General features: G+C 34.3%; 1 protein-coding gene across 1 annotated transcript; it reads right to left on the bottom strand.

Moving 5' to 3' along the window:
• Positions 1-15,670: 15,670 nt before the first annotated feature.
• On the bottom strand, positions 15,671-22,062 carry LOC107804798 (sister chromatid cohesion 1 protein 3-like). Its single transcript, XM_016628730.2, has 14 exons — positions 21,811-22,062; positions 20,169-20,430; positions 20,049-20,095; positions 19,904-19,953; positions 19,762-19,811; positions 19,306-19,679; positions 19,102-19,216; positions 18,877-19,013; positions 18,330-18,799; positions 17,764-17,803; positions 17,525-17,597; positions 17,311-17,443; positions 16,876-17,009; positions 15,671-16,068 (listed from the first exon to the last, which is right to left on the bottom strand). Exons 1-13 carry the CDS (start codon positions 21,929-21,931, stop codon positions 16,908-16,910), a joined length of 1,974 nt encoding a protein of 657 aa, XP_016484216.1. The 5' UTR covers positions 21,932-22,062; the 3' UTR covers positions 15,671-16,068; positions 16,876-16,907.
• Between the last annotated feature and the right edge of the window lie 1,562 nt (positions 22,063-23,624).

The following is a 23,624-nucleotide window of genomic DNA, read 5'->3' as shown; positions in this document are numbered from 1 at the left end:
AAGAAAAGGAGAATTCACCGTACTACCACTTCTTCAATGGAAAAAATAATATATTAGAGATTGCACAACTTTTAGATGGATCGGACTTGCTTTCTCTTTCCCAGAAAGAATCATATATACATGAGTTTAAGCTCATACTCCCTAAAATCTCTCCTAAGAATATTCTAATAATATCATATTCCTATAATATATCATATAGTATCACATCTCTAACAAATATAGATACACAATATATAAATACTACATTTACACATTTACATATCTTGATTCATAAAAGAAAATCCAACAACAATGAAGCACGAAGAAAAATCAATAAGATCTACAATTTTTTTTTAATAGTATCATAATGTTTCTTTCAATCAAACTTGATTTTTGAATCTCAATTCAAAAAAAATATTATCTTTCAATTCAAGATTTAAGATTTCAATTCAAAAACTTTTATCCTTCAATTTAAATTTTCTTTATCTCAATTTAAATATGTTTTAATCTAAATTCAATATTTTTATTGTAATGTTTATTAACTTTTACTTTAACTTTTTTTTATCACACCACTTGACGTGGTTGATTACCCTGTTATTCTTAATTAATTATCTGAGTGATTTATTTAACTCTATTTTTCGTTAAGGATAATAGTCTAAAAGATATGCAAGAGATATAGCAGTTTAGGAGTCTTTTCATTTCAATAAATTTAAACCTCATCATATAAAGTCTGCATTAACAAATATTTGGAATTCAATAATTTAATTACATCAATGTTTCTAAAAAAAATATTTTTAGCTCTAAAGTAAAATTTATAATAAATATTTTTTCAATAGTAAGGGATCGTTGGATATGAACTATCGATTTTGTAAGATACAAAATGTTTATTTAAATATTTTTTTTCTTAAAAAAGAATACCTATCATAACTGAATTATAGACAAAATTTAATTAAAGATACATATAATAATGTATATTGTTCACAAATAAGGTTAGATACAAAATTTGTACTAAATAAAAAATTATTATTTCAACTTAAAATTAGTGTATAAGATTTTCAACGAAATTTTAATTGTTCTTGCTCAAAAAAGGATACCTACCATAACTGAATTATACACAAATTTAATTAAAGATACCTATAGAAAATCTTGTACTACTACTTCCATTAAATATGTTTCCATTTATAATTTAAATTTTTAATGTTGTCTTAAAATTGCCAAGTGGCTTCATTTTAGCTTGCCACTTGGCTTAATCACATGGTTCACTACTCTCCTTTTAATATAATATAGATTATCTAGACAAAGTAGGGAATCCTTCTTTTAATATGAGTAAATTAATTTGTGTATCAAAAATCATTAAAGGGTACTACAAGACTTTACAACTATCCTAGCAATATCAACTTGTCTTTAGATGTTGAAAGAGCGAAGTTTCAGATGATCAGCTCAATTACAACAAATCACGCAATATTTATGGAATCAAATAATTAGTACAGGAACAATACAAGGATATTTGTAAATGTTACTTTAAATATCAGAAAGTACAAACGAATTCCTTTAATTTCTTTTCTTATGGAAATCCAATAATTCATCGAAACCTCAACTTCCAACTCGCCTTTTGATGTTCAATATTCGTTAAAACCCTATGTGAGTTGATTGGGAAATAAACCTTTAATTTGGATCATTAAAACGCTAGAAATAGAAACTTGGATCATGTCGACCACTAATGGTAAGCAACCTCCACTTTCAACCAAGAGATTGTGAGTTCGAGTCATCCCAAAAGCAAGGTGGAGAGTTCTTGGAGGGAATTAAGAATGCCGAGGGTCTATTTGGAAACAGCCTCTCTACCCATGGTACGTAGGGGTAAGGTCTGCGTACACACTACTCTCCCCAGACCCCACTAGTGGAATTATACTGGGTTGTTGTTGTTGATCATGTCGATCATGTAAAAATATAAAAATGTATCACTTTTTTCTGTCGCTATATATCAATATCATCCATCTGCAGCTTCCTACTGCCTTCCAAAATTTTGACTTTTCTCCTCAATTTTCTACTCCTATGTCGTGGATATAAATAATTAACTTGAGACTCCTTCATTTGGAGTACTCATTAATTAACTGTCTATATTTTGAAAATTTTACCTTATTTGAAATTGATTCACTTTATTATAAATCCTGGAAAAGAAAATTTGCACTTGTTAGTAACAGAAATTCATGTTAAAATTATTCGTTTTATGTGACGACACACTATTCTTTTTAATCTATCCTAAAAATAATGATATAACACTTCAGTCGTGATACATAACTTGTTAGAACTCATTTGATATAAAAGTTCATTCTTGAGTATAAAGTGAAAATAAGCAAAGAGAGGTGTATATGATATTTAAGGAAGTATAAGCAAGTTGCGCAGGTCTATTTTCTTGCTTGGCAAGGAGAATCACTACCTTTGTTTTTATTTTTGTTGAATGTTCATTGTTCAACACCACTTTTGACCCTTTCAATGTAGTGCTCTCTAAAGTCGATATTATCTGGCTCCTTTTTGTTTTCTCTGCTGCATTTTCTCCTTTAAATATCCTGGCTTAACATAGTTGTTGACAAGTAGTACTAAAAAGTAGGAGTGTCAATGGTTCGGTTCGCCCGGTTAATTTTATAAAATTTATATGATACTTATTTTTCGTGTCACGCCCCAAACCTATAGTGGCCAGCACCTGATGTCATACTCGGCCCAAGCGTACCACTCTGTAAATATAAACTCTGGAGGGGTAGTCCTCAATTTAGGCCGACGAGGCCTACTTACAGCTGACAAAACCAATCAAGGCCGACGGGGACATACTCTGAGCCATCTGAAAGTAACGTCTCTCTCATTTGAGGGGTAAACATACCCAAAAGCTCATATAAATAACTGTGTAGGCCGACGAAGCCGCCATGAACGTCTACAACCAGCAATACCAAATTGAACATGTGCACAGGGCTGGCAAGGACACAATAATGATATACAAAATATACAGGACTCATCTACAAGCCTCTAGAGATAACTGAATGGTATCATAGTGGAGACAGTGCCTCGACCTACCCATCAAATATGTACATATAAAATGGACTCCAAGGTCTAGACCTGGTAACTCGGGAAAAGTAGAGCTTATCAATCAAGCTGATATTTGGTTCTGTCTACTAGGAAGGTCTATCCAGCTATCTATCAGGACCTGCAAGCATGAAATGCAGCGTCCCCGACAAAAGGAATGTCAGTATGAAATAATGTACCGAGTATGTAAGACAGTAGAATAACTGAAAGCTGAAACTAAACTGATAATATATTAACTGAATGTAACTGGGAGTCAAAAATAATCTGAAGATATGGTTACATGTTGATACTAACTCAATTCTCTCAATAAGTAAGTCACGTTCATAGGTACTCGGCCATACTAGGCTCAGTATCTCGTCCATTCTGGGCTCATTCATAAGTACTCGGTCACAGTAGGCTCGGTATATAACTTACCATCTGATCTGAGGTTGCCCAATAGGGGTCTGCCCGCTGATTATAGCTCGGTGGTGAGTGATGTTTTTCAACAACTACCTAAATGTATACTCTCTCTCTCTCTCTCTCTCTCTCTCTCTCTCTCTCTCTCTCTCTGTGTGTGTGTGTGTGTGTGTGTGCTCTCTTGTCTGAAAGAAGGCTATACTTAACTAAATATAAAGTCCCAATAAGGGAGAATACTGTAACTTATGAGACTAGGTAATGTACATGAATTCAGGAGTACGAACTTCTCTTTATGTCTTGTTATCAAACGAATGTAATTACGGGATCATGCCAAAATGAATAAAAGGTTTAGTCTTAACATACCTTAACCCCGTTGAGTCCTTAATACCTTCCAAGTAACTCTTCAAACAACTCAACTCAATCTACCATAGCATAAAGAGATTCAAAATACGTGATGAGTAAAGGCTAAGTCTGTAACTTAAGGTAGTAGATCGCTTGCGTAAATTCGGGCAGTAAATTCCCTTTAACAAGGGTCACCTCCAATACCATATACTAACAATAACAACCAAAGCAATACAATAAGAACAACATAAATAATAGGGTATAAAATATTTCATTAACAAGTAATCAAAATATCAAGACGAGCGGCAAGCTCGGATTGTATCCCTTTAGCACCTTTCAACCCCATTATCATTCATTCTTGAACTTAGTAATAAATTCATTATAATAACCAATAATGATTAAAGGATTTTCAACCTACTATTCAATTTTAAAGTTACCTGAAATAGCCCAACACAAGATAATATCACTATGGATAACTTCCAAGTACTTTATAGTCATTTCCTTTCCAATATCCTCAACAAGCTTGGCGTGTAAACCAATATAACCATACTAACAATATCATAGATAATTTATTTCCTGTAATTTCAATCCACTTAAAGTTCATAAGAGCAACTTTCAAAATAATCCATCAAGAACAACAACATCTCAAGCTAATCCAAGTATTATCTTGTAGTTTATCATCCTAACAACTTAACCAACATACAAGAAAGCTTAAGAATAATTAATAGGAAGTTACTCACCTTAACCAGTAGAAACAACTTGAAATTTCAGCCAAACACAGCCCACAACTATCCTCAATGACAACTCAACCTCAAAGAGGTATCATTCTTCACTAAAACTAACTTTTAATGTTGAAATATGGTGTTATCACTTTGGAATCACCCTTGAACCTTTGGAATCTGTTTAGGAGGGTGAGAAAGAGCTTAGAGACAAAGTTGGGACTAAAAATGAGAAATAAAGGTTGTCCAAATCGTTTTTAAAGTGAAGTATGTTGACCACCGCCTAAGTGGGTTCCATTGGGAGCTACTTGTGCAGTCTTGTAAAAACGCGCATGTCTCTCTACTCTGATGTCGTATCGATGAACGGTTCAATGTGTTAGAAACTAGACTCGTAGATATTCAATTTGGTAGGTGGATAATTTCGTAATTACAAGTATATTGGGGAAAAAGTTCAATGACATTAAACCCAAATTTTAATACAATTTATGAACATAACTAATGACGAATTTCGTCGATTTTTGCTCCACAACTCACTTGACTTCAAAACTTAACACTCGACTATCATATGACAAAATACCTCATAAAGTCACCTTCTTTATCATGTTAATCACCCTAGTATCACCCCAAAAGTACGAGTTATAATATTTCCAACTTGTCTACTTTCGACGAAATTTATTTTTTTCGATTCGTTTAGCTTCTAAACCTTCCAACCCTCTTGGTACTTGTTGTTCATGATCTTAAATATTTGTCACCTACAAGTTAACATGATTGACTTACTTTATATACTTTCAAAGATGATCTCATTTCCGAGCTTATACCAGTTGACTTACGACGTACTTTTACGTACGAAAACATGGGGTGTAACATTTTAGTTATTCCATTTTGCATAACCGAGATTAGACTTTTCGGAAACGTCTTAATAATCTCTATTGTTTTCGATATCGGTATGGTTCGGTTAATTTTTTGTTTTTTTTAAATGTTATGCAAGAATCACTAGTCGAACTTAGAATACGGCAAATGCATACTTGCATAGGAATTTGGCAAAACTCTATTGACATTTTTACTATTTTAGAAGCTATGATCAAAGCGACATGAAAGATGTCCAAAATAGAGATTCTTCCCAATATTCTATGGTAGTGTCAAATAAATTAAACAAAGACAAGAGAAATATAAATCATACGAGTGGAAAGATACTAATCAAGTTGGGACTCAAGAATAGAGCTTATTAGAAGATTAGTATCCAATAAGAGAAATCTAAATTATACGAGAGGAAAGATATCCTATACCTTGTGGCTTGCTACTGAAGATTGGTGGAATACCTAGTGGCTTGTTACTCAAGATGCTGAAACTAATTTAGTTTCGATATGAGTAGTAGAATAGCTATGGATGTGGGACGTTGGATATTAATTATTTGATTACTTGTAGCCATTTTATAATCCTCAAACCCAAGAAAAAAAACTTAATGCTTTATTAGTTTTAAACTTAGTATATAAAATATATTTTTCATATATAAATTTATTCGATAAGGTTCGATATTTTTTCGATTTATTTTTATAAAATTAAAAACCTACTCTATTATTCGGTACGGTTATAAGTTTATATAAATGTCACGACCCAAATTGATGAGCCGTGACGGTACCCGGTACTTTGCTCAACTGAGTACCAACGTAACGTATCTTTCATATCATACTACCATAGGTAAATGAAATGGAAAGGCTGTTGTGAGATAACTAGAATGAAACATGAGGGAACACTTGACATAGGACGACCTAACATGTAATACAAACTTATACATATGACATACGAGTTTATAAGGCCGACATGATCATTATATACTCAAACATAGGCTGACAAGACCATACAAGTATCTGTATATATAACATTTGTCTACAAGCCTCTAAGAGTACATAATATCATTAAGGCCGGGACAGGGCCTCATCATACTAATCAATACAGGTACTAATCATACTGACCAAATAAGCAACTCCAGAGCAAATGGAGCGCACCAGCAGTGGTGGAACCACGAGCATGATTGTGGGTGCTTCATTACACGGAACTTGCATTTTGTACAGATAACGGTTAATAATAGCGAAATACCTATACTTAGCACCCATTAAAGACGGAAAGCTGATGGTGCTCCGATCTTTGTGACAGAAATGGAGCGATTGAACACGTCAAAGACGCAAGATCCTTTTATTTTCTTTCCTTTTTTTTTTTTACTTTTTTCCCGCTGCTTTCCCTTTTTAGTTTCTTTTACTGTGAATTGCTTCCATTTCATTCTTTATCAATTTTTATAATATTCCCTAGACCTGTTATCGCTTATCCTTCAACGGAATGTCTTTTTTTCTTTCTCCTTGCTTTTTTTTTCTTTTTCTATTTGCTTCTCCTTGTTAGTTTTTTTTTTTCCTTTTACTTTCTTCCCCACCAAACTCCATCTTCTAAATAATCAAAAGCTCTCTCCTCCCACAAAAATAAACAAACTTGAATGCAAAGTTTTTATTTATTTTTTACTCAATTTAATATTTATTTTTGTTGATTTTTTTCTTTTTAATAAGTTTATTTCTATTCATTTGTGTAATAAAATCATTATTTCCAATTTATGTCAATCTAGACTTGTCAATGAATATTCTGTAAATAATAATGCTTTTATTAATCATTTTTAAAGTATAAAAAGTTTAAAGATAAATGTAAATATAATAATACTTTAATGATCATATTTAATATAATTTAATTGTAAACATTTTTATCATATATGTTTTAAATAGTTGTGCACTTATATATTATACTTACAGCTAGTGGCGGAACCAGAATTTCTATTAATAGGAGTAAAAATATAAAGAAGTAAACATATGAGTTTTTATGAATATGAGTAAACATATAAAAAGATAAATATATGAAAAAATTAGGTATATATATATATATATATAATGAGTTGCCTAGCTTTATATAGCAACTCTATACTAAAAGTAATGGAGCACCCATTACTATAAAATCCTGCATCCGTCACTGCGCACCAACACCTTACGCTGAGCTAATAGCCTACTTGGAGGACTCTCAACCTGTCTATCGAAACCTGCAGGCATGAAACGTAGCGTCCCCAGGCAAAAGAGACGTCAGTACAAATAAAGTATCGAGTATGTAAGGAATGAACATCAGTAAATGAAAGTCATGAGAGAAACATGGAGTAAAAGACTCGACATGTAAGTTTGAATAGCTCTGTGAATCATTTAATATTTAAAATATCATGTATATGCGTATAAATATCATGTCATGCATAGGTATATGTGTACATAACATCATCAAGCTTCTGAGGGCATTCCATTATATCATCTCGACCACTGTAGGCAAAATCATCAACGTATACCAGTTGATCAGGTGGTGGTGCGTGTATAACGCCATAACCTTTTCCCATATCCCATATATATATATATATATACGCTTATATAACATCATATGGTCATGGGTCAATATACATGTATGAATGAATGCAATGCATGAGAAGTACGTCAATAAAATCTCTTGAAACATCATAAGACCATTATGCCTTTGATTAATATCATGAAGTAAACTTTTTCAACTTATGTATTTCTGAGACTCATGAACAGATGATAGAATAATATGACACATGAGGAAACAAGAACATAGGCACCTCTAGTATTTCTATGAATGGAGTTATTTATGGAAGTTGTGCATTAGCTCGTTTCATTTGTATCGTATGGATCATGACAAAAGGAAAGAAGGGATAGCCTTAACATACCTGAGCCGATTCTCTTGATAATCTCTCTAACACATGTCAATTGCGACAACACGTAATAGTGGATCGAAATAGGAAAAATCCGTATGATGTTCTTGAGAAAGATTGTATCGTACTTTCTTAGAATTACATCTCACGCATAATTGGATTTTGTACAAATTTTATTGAAGCATTTTATGTGCTATAGTTGATCCGTATGATGTCTTTCCCAAAATGAATGAATGAATTTGAAAGATCCTTTATTATAGTGGTGTGGGCCCAACTTGATAAGGCTTACTTAGCCACCCAAAAATCTCATAAAATGCTACCTAAATTTCCTAAACCAAGAGTCACTACTTGGTTCTTTATCCAATCTCGTGGGCTACCACGTTGGGAACCCATACTCTTATCTAAATATTCACCCCTTTTTTCTTAATCAACTTTGTTAATTCCCCACTAATCCAATAATTAACCATCATCCATATAATTAAAAATTATCTCAAATTACTTAAAATACTACTTACTTTTAACACACTTTATACACCTTACTATCATGGTCATATGGTATCGTGTATCTCACTAATCCATAAATATAGGGTATTATAGCTCGGACTGTATTTTATCTCAAAATGACAACTTTCGATGAAACTCATTTTCTTCGATTCGCTTACCCTCTTACCTTCACGAATTTACTTATCACTTGTTGAAACTTTTATCTACCTTCTGATTCTCTCGTTGCTTTTTACCATAAGGGTGGATAGATATTCATGTCTTAAGGATCCTTATCAAGAAGCTTACACATCTTAGTACACATGATCTGATGAATACCCCATATGTATGTATCCATCATAAGCATGATGCAAAAATAGAGTTCCTTTGACTCAACTCTTTCACAACTATATCTCTTACCAACTGTCTTTCTGGATGTAGGTATCGTCTTATTACGAATAAAATAGAATTTAAAAGTTTGAATTCTTACAAGTAAGCTCTGCCACACGATCTAGAGTAAGAAGAAAGAGTAGCAATCCTAAATGTCCTGTAGCCTCCTGCTTATAAGTGAGAGGCTCTACACACCCATAAACAAGACTCTACTAGACATGGCTTGTAGACTCCCTAGGACAGAACTGCTCTGATACCACTTTTGTCACGACCCAAGCTGACGGTCCCCCTTCTTAGGATCCTTGATCAGCGAGAGTTGGTGTGATCCATTTGATCCGGTGTTGCTTTGAATTTTGGTACCATATGTTTGTATACATATATGGGTATGAAGGGGCCCAGTCTCGTTCTTGTACAGTTGTATATTCTATTAGAGGTCTGTAGACAGTCATGTATAGTTGGATAGTATGTGGCCTTGTCGGCTTCCAGTTTTGGATATATAGTTGTCTATAGCAGCCTTGTCGGCTCGCCCTACATATTTCGCACGTGTATATATATATGTCTTTTGGACAGGTTTTCCTCATGCATGTTATTCTCGTAATTCAGCAGATGTTATTCATGTCTATATATTAGTCGCATGCTTAAGGGTATTCGACAGGTAGGACTCGGGCACCCGTCACGGCCCATCGATTTGGGTCGTGACAATAAAAACCTACGATTTTATTAAAAGAAACGTAATGATCGGTTCAGTACGGTTCACTTCGATCGATTTAGTCGATTTTTAAAGATCCATAGACACCCCTAACTAGAAGAAGAGAAAAGTGAGACTTGAACCCACACCTACTATATGAAAAAATGATGTGACATTCCCATATATATTATCATTCGATTGTAGAAGTGATTAATCCATCATCTAAATATGTTTTGGTTATGGATGGAAATCAACACGATCACTAGTTACTAGTGGACAGTCAAATTAATGGTGTATTCTTGTTCTATCACTTGACATGTGTGACATCTTAATTAGTACTTAATCAAGTGCAATAATTAAAGGCTTAATTTTCTTATCTAAGACGGCGAGATAAGTCAATGCAGCATCCTTGTACCATCCTTAATCCGCATCAACTTCTCTGTAGCTAAGCTTTTTCTTTCCTTGACGCAATGAATACCGCAAAATACTAATTAATTGTGCCATAAGTAGTAATTTTGAAATGATTATACTTTTGAAACAACCTTCATAGAAGGGTATTACTAGATTACAATTGACATTCCACAATAGTTGATTTTATTTTATTCTTTTCTTGGTAAATTGACATGATACCAATTCCTATTAGAATACTAGTGAATGATTGATTAGGAAAAATAAATAAAGTGCACATGATTTTTAGAATGATAAACAGTTAAATACGCAATCCGTCACAGGTTCATTAATCATATCGAAGCTGGGTCCAGGATCCTTGTACAATATTGCTATTGAATTTCTTGATTGGCAAGGACAATCACTCGCCGCGTGTTTTTGTTGAATATCACTACATAGACTATGTGGCAGTAGGGGCGGCCCGACGATTTTTGGTGCCTAAAGTCAAACTTTATGAGGGGCCTTAACTTTTATTTATTTTTTAATTATTTATTTGAAATCTATATTTTAGCTTTTCTTATATACAAAGTTATTAATAATTTTCTTATAATCAATAACTCCTAATAAGTATTTCTCAATTGACAATATAACTAATCTATTTAATCTTTCTTGTGCCATTGTTGTTCTTAGATAAGATTTTATCAATTTGAATTTTGAAAACTTCTTGCCGTTGAAGCAACGGTAACATGAGTTAGTAAAAACTATTCCATAAGCAATTTAGGCATTTGAAAAATAATTAAATCTTTTTTTTTATTTAAGTGTATCAATTATACTGTTATCTTCTAATTGTACTATTTTCCTTAATACTTTTAATTTAGAAAATAAATCTAAACCATCAATATCGAATTGATTATTACGTTTTAAGGAACATTCACGATTAAGGCAATATATTTTCAAATTTTCAACATCTAGTGATCATAGTTTTTACTGTTAAATAAAAAACCAAAAATATTTTCATATGCTTCGAATTGTCCAAATCTATTTTGAAGTGAAAAAATAGCCTTGTCTACTATGTATAAAAGTAATCAACTCTAAAAGACTCTTTGAAAGATTTTGAGATTTCATTATCAATATTTGTGTCAAATTGTTACTTCCTATATATCACACATTTCTTACGAAATTCGGGTTCGATATTCATTTCAAGTGCAATTTTCTTGGTAGAAAGAAATCTGTCACGACCCCGATTCGCCCTCCGTGAACTATCGTGACGGCACCTAGTCTCTACGACTAGGTAAGCCTAACAAATGCGGAAAAATAAACGAAACTTGCGAAAGAAATAATCAAAAGCCAAAAAATAACCGAATGAAACAATATTTAAAATGTCGCTTGGCATATACAACACAACTTCTCAGAATCTAATACACTATTCCAAAACCCGGAAACTCATGGAAACACAAGCCTTTGGAATATCTAACAGTCTAACTCCAGAATATCTAACAAGAAAGAAAAATAGAGAAGGGCAATGTTTAACAACTAGAATAAAAAAGGACTCATCGGTCTGCGGACGCGGCAGACGTACCTCGAAATCTCTAGAGCAGTCGCCTCCCTCAAGGATGGTAGGCCTGAGTAGCGGTACCTGGATCTGCACATGAAAAACATGCGCAGAAAGGGCATGAATACACCACAGCGGTACTCAGTAAGTGCCAAGCCTAACCTCGGTTGGGTAGTGACGAGGAAGGTCAGGGCCCTACTGAGGTTAAATAAAATATAAAGATCAACAGTATAGAACAAAGTAGTATAAATAAGTACATCAGTAAAATAACACAGGATGTATAGGACAACAACAACTATACAGAAACAAGGTAAACACGGAAAGAAAATACAGCTCAGCACCAATAATAACGATCGGGGATCTCCCAGGATACCATCTTGTAGTCCTTGTGTACATATCCAATGGATCTCTCGGGATCCCGTCCCGTAGTCCAACTCATAGTGCGCGAGGATCTACCGGAATTCCGTTCCGTAGTCCCAAATATAAATACCCAGTATTGGGGGAATTTACCGGGTGCATTCCCATAGTTTCATATAACTGTGCAGGGGGGTCTACCGGAATTCCACTTCCGTAGTCCCAAAATAAATACACAGCAGCAACAGGAAAATATACAGAAATGACAAAATTTCATATTAAGGCAACAAATAATTCTAGCCTAGCATGCTGCACGGAATTCAGGTAAGGCGGGTTGAACAAATAAAGCAATTAAGTCACTTAGACATACTTTCCTAAGCTAACAACAGGCTTAATAATGAAAGTAATAGAAATAGGAAAGGAAACATACTAGTAATTACTTAAAGAAAACCGAATTTTCAACAATTAGCACAAGTACGCACTCGTCACCTCACGTACAAGGCATTTCAATTACTAAATATACCAATCCTAAGGGGAAGGTCCCCCACACAAGGTTAGACAAGTCACTTACCTCGAACCGGCTCAAAATCAACCCGAGATCACGTTCTTGCTACGAGTACTCGACTCCAAATGGCCCAAATCTATTCAATTCAATTGCATAATGTAAATAACACTTCAAGTAACTGATTCTACAATTAAATTCTAAGCTAATACGCGAAATTATGTAAAATGACCAAAATGCCCATCGGGCCCACGTCTCGGAATCGGGTAAATTTTATATTTTCAGAATCCTCGCACTCTCACGGGTTCAGTCATATCAAAAGTATCAAAATCGAACCTCAATTTGTCCCTCAAATCATCACTCAAAGGTCTTCAATTAGACAATCCCTAACCCCTCGATTACCACTGATTTTCCTTAATTTTTCATGCTTAAATTGATAAAAATCATCTCAATAACGAGTTTAGGGATCAAAGACCTTACCCCAATGAACTCCTCTGAAAATCCCTCTTGAAAAGTGCTCCCAAAGCTTTTTCCCGTTTTGAAAAAGATGAAAATGGCCAAATTTCGCAAAGGCAAGAATTTATATGTTCTGCCCAGCGATTTTCGCATTTGCGGCCCTGGGACCGCATCTGCGAGCCAAGGTCGCACCTACAACTTTTTACTTAATGGTTGACTTCCGCACCTACGGTCTCCAACTCGCAGATGCGGTACCGCTTCTGCGATAATTCTCCCGCATCTGCGGAAACTGCTGACCTCCTTTAATTCCGCTTTTGCGGTCTCTTTACCGCTTCTGCGGCGCCGCACCTGCTGGACCGCAAGTGCGGTTATGACAGAACCAGCAGCTGAAGCTGCAACTTTAACTCCAAAATCTTTCCGTCAACCATCCGAATTCACCTCGAGGCCTTCGGGACCTCAACCAAAGGCACCAACAAGTCGCAAACCACTATCCAAACTTGTATCAATCCTTAAAAACACCTAAAACAACATCGAAACCTCGAATTAACCATGGATTGAAGCCTAAGAACTCCAAAATTCTCAAAATACGATTTCGATCAAAAAGTCTATCAAAACTTGTCCGAATGACCTGAAATTTTGCACACACGCCACATTCAACACTACGGGGCTACTCCAACTTCCGAATTTCATTCCGACCCTCGGATCAAAATCTCACTATCGGACCGGAAACTTCAAAAATTCAACTTTCGGCATTTAAAGCCTAAATTAACTATGGACCTCCAAAACATAATCCGAACACGCTCCTAAACCCGAAATCACCCAACGGAGCTAACGGAATCATCGGATTTCCTTTCCGAGGCCGTCTTCACACTGTTCCGACTACGGAAAACTTTCCAACACTTAAGCTCTCATTTAGGGACTAAGTGTCCCAAAGTTCCCCGAAACTCAAAACCGAATATCCCGACAAATCAAAATAGCAGAAATAAACTTGAGGAAAACAACTAATAGGGGATTGAGGCGTTAATTCTTAGGAAGACCGGCCGGGTCGTCACAAAATCAAATGTTTTCACTGTTCAAAACTCTTTTTTAAACTTATACATAGTCTATTAGGTGTAACAAAAAATGGGACCCCCGCAAATACGGGGCCTAAAGCGGTTGCTTTATTTGCTTTATGGAAGGGCCGACTCTGTGTGGTAGTTTTCAACGAAAGCAGAATAAATTTTTTTAAAAAAAAAAACATAATACTTAGAATATATTGTAGTAAACATGATTTCAACGAGGGTGACATATTTTTCGTTGTTTGGCAGCTAAAATAGTAAAGTAAGCATAAATTTATAACGTTCAACATGTTCCTACAAAGTATATAAATTAAACTTTTCTTTTTAAAAAATTATCTTAGGAAGGATGGTTAAGCTAAGCAAGGAGAACTGATACTTTGCTTATCCAAACATGGTGAATTTTACTATTAGAAAAGCCAAAAGTGAATGTAAAAAATCCTTTTATTTTTCCTTTTTCTTTCTGTGGAAGTTCATATTGTGTTTCCCCAACACCTTAAGTTTAATTTTGTCTCATGTATTACACTCTGGACAAGAAATTCATTCTGTGAATTGATGAAACAAAACTACAAGCAAAAGAGAATAAATTTTCATATATGTGTGATCATTAAATCCTTGACCCGAGGGTTCGTAGGAAACAGCCTCTCCGCCTTCACGAAGGTAAAGGTAAAGTTTATGTACACACTATCTTTCTCAAATCTCACTTATAAAATTTTATTGGGTTTGTTGTTGTTATTGTCGGATCATTACAAATAACTATCAAATGTAACTCATATTCTCCTAAGGGTAATTATGCACTTAAATTAGTGAACATAATATGAGGTAAGCACTCAAGTAATCCTTCAAGAAAAGTCCATAATTTTGAAACTTGTCCACTAAAAGAAAGAACAGGAGTGAAATTATTGGTCTCTTTAAGTATCCTAATTTCCCCAAGTAAAAGAAGAAACAAAGATGGCAGAGGTGAAAGTTCATGGTATAATAGCAGGCCCCTTTAACAAAAGAGTTGAATTAGCATTAAAACTGAAGGGTGTCGAATACGAATACATTGAAGAAGATAGGTCTAACAAAAGTGCTCAACTTCTCAAGTACAATCCTGTTTATAAACAAGTCCCTGTGCTTGTCCATAAAAAAGTGCTCACTTTTGTAAGCTCCAAGGTGAACGGTTCAAGCCTCATCAATAGCGTAACATTCTCTTTCCCTTCCCTAATGTAATAAAAAATAAAAAATAAAAATAAGTGAGGCCTCTAGCTGAAATAAAGGGGTGTGTGTGTGTGTGTGATAGAGTAAAATAAAGAATGATATTCCTTGTAATATATGTCATTAGCAATAAAGAATGTGTAATTAGTATTATAAGCATAGAGCTTGAGCAACTAAAATGTGAATTAGGAATCAGCAAAACATCAGCTAGACTTGCCTTAAGTTTTGAAAATATGTTTGGGTACACAATTATAGTTTTGGCTTAGAAGAGCCAATTCGTATGCATGATGACTATATTTTGTACAGTGACGAAAATAATGATTAACAAAAGGTCCTATCAGATGGAGTATTAAAACTTTTTAAAAAAAAAAAAGACTGTATTCCAGAAAATTACATATAAATAGAGAAAAATAGTGTATGTTATTTTGCGTTTTGACGCATTTGCATTAGAGATCAAGAGGAAAAGAACTTCAAGACTCGGCTATAGGTTCAACTCTTTGAAATACATCAAAATAAAACACTTATTGCTTTGACAGAACATACAATAAGTTCTAAAAAACAAGGAAAAAGAAAAGGGAACTATACCTAAAAGGATAAAAACTGTGAAAAAAATAAATTAAAATCATAAGGCAGAGAGACTTCATGGAGGAGCACAATGCTAATTTCCTTGCTGGGGCGATAATCATGATTGAATGGCTGAGGTTATATATCTTCATTAAGCTATTCAACGTTGCATCTCTGTACAATGATTTAACTGCATTTCAAAGAACAAGATCACATTTTGATTTGTTATAATAACAACCAAAAAACATTTATGCTAAAGACGCCAAATAGAAGAGCTTATTCAAAACGCAATCCAAAAAAGTTAAAAGACTTCTGCAATGCTGCACAGTAATTTAACTGCATTACAGAAGGAAAATCACATTTATAAATGATGCATTATACAATTTGTGCGTATGTGTCTGCTTTAGAGGCACAATAAGGTTATTGGAGTGCTCTTTATGTCTAATAAGATATTCCATAATGCATGAATGCCCCTACTCTAGGGAAGTCAGAGAAAGACAGACAGAGCAATCGAGAGGAAAACTTTTTTCCTTTTTTTGATAGTCATGGTGTATGGGTCAGCTTGCGCGCATCTCGACCAACTGCATAGGTTACCTGCTACCTCCTACTAGCAACAGGTATCAGATAACTCTATTCTTCAAGACTTGGACAGAAAGGGAAGAAATCATCTAGTGTTTTTGTCTCCACTAGGATTAGAACTTGAGACCGCAGGTTCTCAACCCACTTCATTGACTTAAAAGAAAGTAGAATCTCAATCACTCAAGTCACTCGCTTGATACTTCCAATTTTTTGGATAGAGTTAAGACCATTTTAGTCCCAGTACATGTTTATGTACAGAGGAAGAGCAATGACGTCGATGCTTTAGTTTAGATTTATCTTTAGCTCATACCATGCGAAGCCTTGCGAAAAATCTACCTCTTAATCTTCTCTCTATTGACACAGTAACTTCTTTAAACATTATAAAAGATGCAGTCAAAATTAGGAATAAAAGTTTTACCTCTATTCTATATATAGATCTACGCAATGGCCTTAGCTTGAAAAATGGTCCTTCAGTTTGGAAGTCACTTTCAAAGTTATATCACCATAAGGTTCATTTTGATTCGCATGTACAAGTCCACAATTCTCCAACACCTGGAATCAATTTCCACAAGACAGTTAGCAAAGATCTGCTGAAATAGTTCCTCAAACAATATATACATATCATACCAAGTATGATGATTGATTAAGCAATAAAGCATATCATATATGCAACTAAAAACAGAATCTTATGCATACACCGTTTTCTTGACTCAATAAAACACCAACAAAGAGTCAAAACATTAATAAATGATATTGGTAGGATATTAGAAGACCTTAAGATACCCAATATTTAGAACTAAACTGCATCCCTAAGTAAGAGCAATTAATCACAGAAATATAATAGAAGACTTACCAGTGTCTCAAAAAACATTCGAGCACATATTGTTCTCTTTTTGCCTTCTAAAATTGCATTTAAGCTGAGATCTCCAGTATCTTCTGAGATGGGGGTTGCTGGTGACTGCCCCTTCAAATATTGAGCCACAGCTCTGCAATCATAGTGGTAAAACTTAAAAGACTGTCTTGCAAAGTAAATCAATATAAGGAAAATAATTTTAATCGAGTGCTACCTTGTTCTGGCAGATAATGTATCAAACTGTGGTGTTCCCCCTTGCTTACTTGACGAGGGAGTTCCTCGAAGTCCTGCTTTAGCATATGGATATACAAGCCTTAGGCATATGTTACATCATAAATAAATAAAAATCCAGTAATATGATGCTGCAGACAGTAGCACATAACATTGATCAACATTATCTAAATTACGACAAACCCTTAAACTTAAAAAGGGAAAAAGAAGTTCTTAGCTCACCAATAGGAGTGTTGTCATCTTGTTCTAGAAAACTTAGATCCTGCATTGGTATTTAGCAACTTATCAGATGCAAAACAGGGAAGAACTAAAGTGAATCGTCATATCGAATCAACAATTTGACCACAGAATCAATGAAGGAGCCAGGAATCCTAACAAGGGGATTCAAAAAAAACGCAAACTTGAAGGGTGAGTAAATACACTTAATTATCAAGGAGATTCAACAATTTGAATATGCCAAAAGTTTGTTTTTACCCTATTTGTATAGTGTAGTTTCTAACGAAGGGGATTCTACTGAACACCCTTCAACACACTTACCTCCGCCACAGCATGGAATGAAAGTGACTGCTAGAACATTCAAATATGAACCATAAGCTTCCACTCACACCAAAGGTAGAAGTCTAACTCTCTTTACAAATCCAAGCCTAAAATAGATTTAAATATGTATTCTGGGGCTAATGAAGTTACTCTAGACGATATTAATCTGCTGAAACAGTTACCCAGATAATGATCAAATTAGATTCATGCTTTCACTATTTTAATAGGGAAGAAAGCATGATCGAACATACCCCAGCAGAATTGTCAAACTCAGGAATATCAGACAGAACGGTATTCTCCACGCCTAGTTCCTCTCCATACCATGTTGAAGGGGTCTCCATATCAGAACCAACATACCCAGTAAATGCTGCTGGGTCGGGCGTAGGGAGCACCTCACTCTCCATCGTTCTTCCCATTTGACTTGATTCTGTCCCAAAAGTTGTAGTAGCAGGAGTGAAATCATCTCTTCTGCTTGTAGAAGGCATGGACATTAGTGGAGAGGAAATGGACTTATTTGGTGAAGGCAAAATTTCAGACAACAAATTGGTGCTTGCAAAGTCTTGGTTATCACGCAGTCTTTCAATTTCCACTGGAAGATCATTCCCAGATGGAGAGGATTGGTTATTGCTGGGTTCTGCATAATCATCCTGTGGGGAAGCCGTCTTGACTTTTGCTGAAATGAAGTCTTCCTTGTAGATATTACAGAGATCATCACATAATCCTACAAAAAATTACAGAAGCTGAGAGTCAGCTGGAGGTCATTCAGACTCATCAAGATAGTAACTATGAGACACCCACCAGTTATTAAAGGCTCAAATAAAATTCCATCGTTTCTTAGTTTATTGTTTTGTTTCCAGATGTCCAGACGAGAAAATGGAGCATTGTTTTTCTGGCGTACTAAATCACTGGTATCTTCTAGATCCCTTCTCATCTTTCTGTAGTGTTGAACATGATACATTGTCAGAAAGACTAATGGTTGAAAACATATATATTAGTATTAACGATGACAGAACATTAACATACTTATTCGACAATACTAATTCCTTATCATATTTGAGTAGCTTTCGCTTTCTTCCCCTTGCTTTTGGCATCTCAGGAGGGGGTGTTGATCGAAGTGCTAAATCAGGTGACTGATGCCCTGAATATCAATGAAAAGGAGTTCCGTATTAGAGTATATATATGACCTATGAGTAATTTCAGTTTAAGAATAAAGACTCCTGCACCCACCAAATGACATTTGTGGATCAGCAAATTCGTGAGCCTCCACTGAAGTGGCAGAAGGTGGTTCTTGCCGTTGTTGAGACAGGATAGAATGCCCCTCAGGGGCCCCCATCTCTTCTACAATTGGGCTTGTAGTTTCCTTCTCTCTCATGATCTGTTCCTCCAGAATTTTATCTGGTTCCATCACATCATTCCCTTGGTCTGACCACAAGGGAACATGATCAAAACTATGATCATGGACAGCATCACGCATGATTTCAATTTCTGGAATATCTTGAGGAATGTCATTACGAACGGTTTCTCTGTTTAGTCCTGACTGAATCTTAGGGGAAGAATTTAGGGATTGAGCAGCAGTTCCTTCTGGATTTGAAGGTTCAGAACTACAGCATCAAAGAAACATCTATTTATAAATCTTGGAAATAAATGGAAACAATCTACATTTACAGTCAATTAGATCCGTACTCTATCTCCATAGGCATGGCACCTGATTTTGACAAACTCTTTGCTATGTCCTGTAAAGAATACTTCAAGTCAGACTGGTATTGCAACTTAAGTGAATAAATCAATATTTCCCTTGCTAATATGAAGCAAAAGATAAGCCCACCTCATCAATGAGAATAGCTATATACTGATCTTCACGCGTTAGAATTTGATCTGTGCAAAAGAGAATTTCAGAACTAAAAATTCAATTGAAAATGAAACAGAAAAAAATATAAAGAAAGAATTAAAGTAAACAACATAATACGTACCTTCCAAAGTTATCTCTTCATAACTTTTAAGATGAGTATCCTCGAACCTGGAAATCAAAATGCACGGGTAACTAACTACAGATTCTAGCTGACAATCAAAAAGGTAAAATGAAAGAATACCTATTCAGGTCAAGATCTTCATCAAAAACTAAGGCATCAAGTTCAAATGTTTCTGGTAAAGTAATGGAGTGGTATGGTGCATGAGTGGCATCTGCCGGCAGATTGACATTTGAAGAAGTAAAGGCCTTAAATAACACAGCTTGTAAGTTTTTGCAGTCATCGGAAAAGTATTCAACTTGCTTTGAGTATATCCGAACAACTCCAAACAGAAGGTGGCCAGACATTCGCAGTGCAATAGGTACATCAGGATACATGATGCGTTCTGGAAATAGATTTCAACAAATAAGCAACAGTATTATTAATCACAGATTTAAAGAAAAAATTTCATATGGATATCAAAGCTACTGCTATATTTTTGTGTAGAGCAACTTATGCCAAACTGCTATACATCTTTTCCAGGGGTTTTAATGAAATCCTGCTTTAATCACAAACTAGCAACATATAAGTGCACGAAAAGCTTTGTATAAGACATCAGTGAGATAAGTGATGATAATAAATTCCAAAAAAAAGAACAAATTTAGCAAGCGGCAAAAAACATAGTAATAATTTATTACTATGACTGCATAGCAGTCAAGCTACTAAGAGGCATCAAGGACTCAAAAAAACAAAGTGCGTTTGGCATATACCAGAACTAAAGCAACATTTGAACCATTAAAATTTTAAGCATACATATGCAGAAGATTTAGTTTCCCAAAGAATATAAATCCACTACATTCTTAAATCGCGATTATTAGATAAAGATTCCAATGAACCTCGTTTTATTTGTTTGACGAAAACAATTGTTCTCTCCTACTTTCCTAGATTTCAAGAGTTGATATAGTTTCTAAGTTCAAGTTCCGATTTTTTATGCTTAGCAATCCTCTTAAAGTAGTTCACACTTTGTCTTAGTAGATTAATTTCTTTTCACAGCTAAAAAACATCCCATTGTGTCCCCTTCCCTTAGTTCAATCATAAGCACATGTGAAAGCATTCACCTTTACTCTTCATAGTCAATTTTACTACACTTAAACATCAAGATCAAAATGCAAATTATCATCTAACCGCCTTTAAAATGAACAATGAATAACTGGCACAACACAGTTGACAATAGACAGTGCATAAGCACAGATTATCCAAGCTTCAACTATCGTGACTAGAAACAGAAACACAAAAGCCTCCACTGAAATAGAGATCAATTCATCTTTGCAAACGATAAAACCTCTATATCACACCAAATCCCAATATTTAATCAAAAGAACCAATCTTTAATCGAAAAGAATAAATCTTTATCTAACAAAAATGTCCCAACTGACATTTAAAAAACAATTGAATAATAAAAGAAGAAGAAAAAGTTCAGCAACAAAAAAAACTCGTCAAATCTGAGAATAAAAAGAGAGAATTCTGCAGCTAGGCAAATAAAAAGGGATAAATTTTCCAGCAAGAAAAATAACATTAGATACATAAAATGGATAAATTTCTCAACTAAAAGAGTAAATCTTTATCTGAAATAAAATTTATAAAAGTCCCAACTGATATCAGCAAAACAAGAATCACATATCAACCACAAGACATTAGGAAAATAGATTTTATTTTTTTTTAAACTCAGGGAAAAGAAAAGCAACCCATCATATCAGTTAAGCAAATAAAAAGGGGGCTAAATTACCAACAGTGGAGGGAATGTGAGTGGAAATATAATGAGGCTTCTTCAACTTTTGCAAGTGTGCTGCGCACCATACTGTCCCTAACGGACCCTTTCGTCCCAAGAATGTGTGCGAATAAAACATTCTTCCTATTAATTAGCAGCCCAAAATTTTAAGGTTCTGATGATTCTCCGCTGACCTAACTTCGCCTCTTCAGTTCTTGATTATAGTAGTATTGTACAGTTGATAGGGTTTTTAAGGTTTCCAAATTTTGTGCGGGAGAAACTGGCGCCAATACAGCAAAAAAATATGACTGGCTGGCTTTGGCTATTTACACTGCTGCCACTAATTAAGGCCAAATGTTGACCTCATTAACCTAAAAATAGCTATTTTTCGGACCGTTAATTTAAAAATAGTTAGTGTTTGCATTGTTATTAAAATATAACCACTATTTTGCTAAAATACATAAAGTTTCAGCATAATATGCGGGATTATGGAGTTCTTGCGTATAAACTTCCAGCATATTATGTTGGAATTCGAGCACATAGAAAGTTCCAGCATGTTACATATGTAAAAAATTTAAACTCCAACATATTATGCGGGAATATTTTTGAATTTTTAAGAGTTTTTTGTTCATATTTTATCGTTACATGAAAAATGACTAAACTTCGATTACTTTTTAAATTGTGGTTATTTTTTAATTACCAGTTGTAAATATGGCTATTTCTGATTCTTTTTTTCCCCTCGTTAACATGCTTTTCTATTTCTCCGTTCAAAAATAATGTCATCCAGTTTGTAGTAGAAATGACATCGGGTAACAATTTTAAAGGGCTTCTATTTAAGAATTAGCCAATACTTCTTAAATTTCAGTCTTTTTAATTCAACTTTTTGAGACAAAAATATCCTGAATTGTCCCAAAGTTAAAAAGTTTTAGTTTAAAATTTTCGGACAAAATAACTACTAGCTAATTTCCTTCATGAAAATGGCTATTTATGCGCTTGCCCCACGTTTGTAACAACATAATTCCTTTCTATTTGGCTCGTGGTACGTAAAGGGGGGGTAGAAAAATATAGGGAAATTTTCATAAAGCACTATCTTTTAGTAGTAATTAGCTATCTATAGATATCATTTGCTATATTACGGATTATAGATACCTTTTATGTGGCTATAAGTTGAATTTGATATATTTAAGCTATTGTATTCATGAATACAATAGTAAAAATAGGCGTGAATCAGGGAAGTCCAGCTAATCAGTTGTTGTATTCGAGTGTATTCGATTGTATTCATAGAGTGAAACATGGGATTACATCTGGACAAATTATTGTATTCAACTGTATTCACGGCGTGAAATAGGGGATTACACTGTTTTTAAAACGGAAGTGAGTCAAATAACATAATAGACTCCTAATATAACTCAACAAACTCAATTATAACACCCAAATTTTGTATTTTCAGTTATAAAAAAGATTCTCAACCGAAAAAATACCCTAAAAACATAGCAATCTTCAGAGAAATTATATAATACATCTGAATACATAAATTATATTAATTAAAAAAAAACTTATGAATACATTCATGGCATATAGCGAGACAGTGAATACGATGAAATACATAGAATACAGCGGGATACATTGCAATACAATGAAAAAAAAAGACAGATAATACAATAAAATATATGGAATACAGCGAGATACATTGAATTACAATGGAAAAAAAGACAATGAATACAATGAAATACATGAAAATACAGCGTAATACATTGAAATTACATTGAAATATATTAAAAGAAATGTTCTTCTTCATCGCGGAAGATAAAGTTGTGGCGTGCATGACACTT

The sequence above is a fragment of the Nicotiana tabacum genome, chromosome 22, assembly GCF_000715075.1.
Source record: "Nicotiana tabacum cultivar K326 chromosome 22, ASM71507v2, whole genome shotgun sequence".
In the NCBI taxonomy this organism is placed as follows: Eukaryota; Viridiplantae; Streptophyta; class Magnoliopsida; order Solanales; family Solanaceae; genus Nicotiana; species Nicotiana tabacum.
The sequence above is the reverse complement of the archived record's forward strand: the minus strand, read 5'-3'. Positions and strand labels throughout refer to the sequence as shown.

Excerpts from the sequence above, each read along its gene's own strand:
- LOC107804798 (XM_016628730.2), bottom strand. The coding sequence starts at position 21,931 with ATGTTTTATTCGCACACATTCTTGGGACGAAAGGGTCCGTTAGGGACA. Across the intron at positions 20,096-20,168 it reads GAAGATCTTGACCTGAATAG|GTTCGAGGATACTCATCTTA; the intron begins GTATTCTTTCAT and ends TTTGATTTCCAG. Across the intron at positions 17,804-18,329 it reads AGTTTGACAATTCTGCTGGG|GATCTAAGTTTTCTAGAACA; the intron begins GTATGTTCGATC and ends ATACCAATGCAG.